General features: G+C 38.4%; 1 protein-coding gene across 1 annotated transcript; it reads right to left on the reverse strand.

Annotated features, from left to right (window-relative positions):
• Positions 1-1,641: 1,641 nt before the first annotated feature.
• LOC107046903 (dephospho-CoA kinase domain-containing protein-like) lies at positions 1,642-2,532 on the reverse strand (the record flags this gene model as incomplete). Its single annotated transcript, XM_015269626.1, has 2 exons — positions 1,642-1,945; positions 2,241-2,532. Coding segments are annotated over 2 exons (596 nt in total), but the record flags the coding sequence as incomplete, so codon positions are not given.
• Positions 2,533-4,769: the final 2,237 nt, after the last annotated feature.

Raw genomic sequence — 4,769 nt, forward strand, 5'->3', positions numbered from 1 at the left:
CATGGCGTGTTCTTCCGCCATGTGGAGGAGCAGGGTCTCTCCGTCCAGTTGACATTCTCTTTCTTGAAGTCAGCTGGCTTGATATCCGAAACTGAGGGTTTCATTTGCGCCTGCCAGGATGCTGTGGTAAACACCCTAGTCTATCGAAGTCGTGTTATGGGGTTGCAAGTTCCAGACATTCGATGTCGGGCTTGCAAGCGGTCCCCGGAAACTCTGATGCATCTTTTATCGGCTTGCCCGACATATGCCATCACAAGCTATATCCATCGACATAATGCGGCTTTGAGAGTGCTGTATTTCCATCTGCGGCACTCTTATGAGATAGACAGAACACCACTGCTGCCGTATGCTCCAGGAGATATTGAGTCCGTTGTCATGAACGAGAGGTATAAGATTTACGGGAACTTCTCGTTCGCGACTGTCAGGCCAGTCGTTGCGACGAAACCTGACATCGTCCTCTTCGATTTTGATGACAAAATCATCTATGTCATTGAGTTCTCAGCTCCGGCTGAGAGCAACATCACAGTTAAAGAAGAGGAGAAACGGCTCAAATACCAATTACTTCTGTTTGAGCTACGTCAAATAAACAGAGGATTTAAAGTAAAGTTGGTTGTCCTTATCATTGGCTCTCTTGGAGGAATGAAGGAGTCATTCATATCTGCGCTCAAAACCATCCCGGCCTGTAGGCTTCAAGCCTTCAATTTGGCTGGCCAGATGCAGAAAGGAGTCATCCTCGGGTCCCTTCGTCTACTTAGGCAGCATAATTCTGGATTGCAATAGAGCTCACCCTCTCGTTAGAGGGAGCACTATTGCAGAGCGATAAGGAAGTGTTTGCATCGCTTAGCTTGCTGGACGGTCTTCGAGGTGAAGTCGAAACCCTCGAGGATCGTTCAGCGATCTCATTTACGAGTAAAAATAATATTATCATATTAATTAGAAAACTGAAAAATCAATCATTTGAAATAATAATTTTTTTCAGTAAAATATAATAGTCGACACCCTCACTCCATAATTTTTTTCGACCGTCGCTTTTGGTGACGGCTGGGCGACACTGGTTCGACAGTGTCCCCCATCTTTTACCTACCGTCGCCTGTCGCTTCACCATCACTTTGTGGAACAAATCGACGGTACAAGTGTCGACTTGGTCCGCCAGGGTATCCTATAATTGATTACTCCTTGAATAGACCAAACACCCGTGAGGAACGATGAAATAGTATATTTCTTCTTCTTCTAATCCGAATGGCTTTATCCCCTCACTGTGGTAGGGCCAAGTGCCAATAAATGTGTTTTTCATACACGTTGTGCGAAAAAATAACTTTTTAGGTACGCTTCGCGTGTCTAAAACATCCCTTTTCTACACATTGTGATGAAAAACATCGTTCAATACTCATGGGAAACGTGTTTTTTGGCTCGTGGGATATAGACTCGCCTTCAGCTCGTGCTATAAACCTGCCACGAGCCAAAACACAATTTTCTGCACTCGTATCGAAATATACTATTAAATACATTTCTTCGTTGCACCAACATGGTACCATTCAACTTTCTATATGAAAACACTTAAATGCTTTGAGAAACAATTTTAAGAAGATTGATACTCTACAAAGAAGCAATGGACCAAAAAAGGTGATAATTTTGATGTATTTATAGAGTGGTTAACTGTGCTTTGGTGCTTCTATTCCTGAGCCAAAAGGCACCTGCTAATAGGATAGTACAGCAGAAGCCAAGGATGAATCTCAGTCTCCAATGATACTTATAACTTCTGAGCACATTTATGATTTTGATAGTTTGTTCTCGCATGTCTTGTAAACTGCTTGAATTCTCTATAACAAAATTTGACATTTCCGCTTTTCTATCCTGAGACATTTGAGCTGCAATTCGTAATTTTACTTTAGTCTCTGTGAATCCAGAACGTTTCATTAGGCGTTGAAGTTGGAGGTCTTCTTCACTGGAAATAAGAAAAGGAAAATGAGTGAAATTTCAGTGGTAATAGTACAACATATTTCAATTAATTTTCCGTACTGAACTTCACTTTTCCTCGTGTGGGGATTGCCATTGGCCCTTCCCCAAACTCGTAAAAGTGAAAATCACTACGGAAAAATATCGTTCACGAATAGTGCCATGGGTTTTTTTTTACTCGCGCGGTTGGTCAGTCCTCGCTTGTCGGCTCGGACGCCAACACCACGCGAGTAAAAAACCCCGTGTACTCGTCCTGAAATATACTACAATTGCCAGATATTTACCATGTTACAACAATGATCTTGTGCACATAATGGAGCATCTTGCCAGTCTCAAAGAGCAATGGTACGTCCATGACAATGAACGGATGACCTTGAAAAAAATATTTGAATGCCTGCCAGCACATTTCTTTGTATATGTCCGGATGTGTAAAGGCATTCAGCTTCCTTCTTTTCTCAACGTCATTGAATATCAAATCCCCCAGCTTTTCCCTGTTGATTGTTCCATCGCTACAAATCACTTCAGCTCCAAACTCTTTACGTATTTTGTGCCATGCCGGTTTTCCAGGTTCAACGACTGCAAATATTTACATGATTTTCGTTTATCGTTCTATATACGAGCGAATCCGCTGATTCTGTATATGAAAAATTGCCGCATATTTTTAGAATTTTTTTTCTTTTATGGGAAAGTATAGTTCAAAAGAAAAAAAATGAGCACGACCGGAGCTAGCTTACTCAATTATTAGCGGAGATATTGAAGATTTAATTTTTTGTTCATCTAAAAAATTTTTGTTTTCAATTTCAATTACGAGTCATTGAGCACGACAAAAAAGAATACGGACCAGGGTCCGGTGTATCCAATTTGAGTTAGAATATAACTTTAATTCAGTTCACAGATAAACCGTTCAAATTTATTAATTTAATGATTTGTATTTCAAAATTCCACTCGTTGAGTCCTTGCTCACTTCACATACATGAACCACGAAGATGTGCGTGATTGTTCGCGAAATTACTGAATAGTACCGAATAGAATCGCACACTACTAGCTCGATCTACCGGTCCAAAAGCCTCTCAATATCAAGGGATGGATTGCGGCGTTGGCTAGTTTTATTGACACCAAGGGTAAAATACGGGAGTCAAGCGGGGAAATGCTCGCTATGGCTCCTTAGACATGACTGATAGTTAGAAATTTGCCTCTAGACGCGTTGGAGTGTCCAGAAAATGCTAAGACAGCATCTCCTGGGCACACGTGCCTATAGGTGTGGGCCGTGTATGTAGTGAGCCGACGTGGAATTTGCAGGATTGCAAAGAATATCCGGTGAGCAACAGTAAAACTTCGTGATTTGAGTGAATTTAATCTCACGAAACGAAATAAAATTTCCGAAGAATTTTGTATTTAACAGCGCCACCATTTAATAAATGTTTTCCGTATCATTTTCCCACATCTTGTGACTTCACAGGATATTGTTGAATAGGATTTTAGAGTAGGGAGGAGAGGAACCGGGATAATTCAAAATATTAGTTCGCAAGAAATATTTACTGAAAAAATTTGATAGTCTAGACCGGGATTTGAAGCAGGAATCTTCCGATTATGTATCGCGTGCTTTCCCAATTCAAGATAACGTCACAGAAGGTCACAAAAAAAGTCCCAAGGGTTACGAAACTCATAAGGGTCACATAAAAAAAAGTGGCTAGAGTTACGAGGGTCACAAGGGTGACACTGCCTGGGTTAAATTCGTTTTTGACTGAGAATTTTTTAGATTCACGAAAGTCACAAGGGTCATACAAACAAAAGAAGTGGCTCGAGTCACAAGGATGACAATATCTTGGTTTACTGCGTTTATGGCTGAAAATTTTTTTGTTGGAGATTTTCTTGACTTAATTTTTACGATTGATGTTGCAATTTTGTCAGAAACTATTGAATGTCAATTTTGATTAATCCAATTTTTTATTTCAGGATGGTAATGTGGGAAATGCACCGATAAAAATGTGAAAATTTCGACTTCAGTGAGAAAATATGCAATACTCTTGGCAAAACCTGTGAAGAGATGAAAATATCAATATCGATAATTCGATAAACGTGTTATGAGAAAACCCAAAGTATTATAATTCATCTACAGAATTATATGAAAAAAAAATTCAAGTGAATGATTAAAATTAAAAAATGATCTATCTGTATCAATTTTAATTCTCCATGATCATTTATCCCTCAATTAGAAATATACTCTCGTAAACAAGACAAAAGAAACAATGTAATAAATGTCAGAAAAATTTTTGCAAATTCAAATAAGAGCGAAGCTGTTCCAGTAGAAATTATGACCAAAAATTCTCCCGTAAAGCCAAGAATCTCAGATTTTGGCTGCTCTCCTGAACAATATATACTATAATTTAAAAAAACGACCGATGAGTGATGTAGAAAATTATTAAAAAATCCATAAATGTGCCTCAAATTATTACATCTCTTAAATTACGCCAGGTCTCACTTTCATCATTTTCCCCATCCATTCTCACAATTAAGGGAAATCTTCGGAGTCATACTAGAAATCGGAGAACGTTTCAAAGCTATTTTATTCATAATTTTTCCGTTGACAATTTACCAATTTTTGTTGGAAATATACTCCTGAGAATGGATCATTATTTGAAAATAATTTCACATATTTTTGAGTTTTTTTTATAATATAAAACAGGAAAAAATTTCATAATGGATTTGACTCGGCTATTAGAAAATTATGACACTATTAGTATCTACTTCGATTGGTGATCTTGATTCATGATTTGTTCTCACAATTTCGTAAATCAAATAATCCATTTCAA

This window comes from Diachasma alloeum, unplaced genomic scaffold, assembly GCF_001412515.2.
Source record: "Diachasma alloeum isolate Michigan unplaced genomic scaffold, Dall2.0 Dall_scaffold_03240, whole genome shotgun sequence".
NCBI lineage: Eukaryota > Metazoa > Arthropoda > Insecta > Hymenoptera > Braconidae > Diachasma > Diachasma alloeum.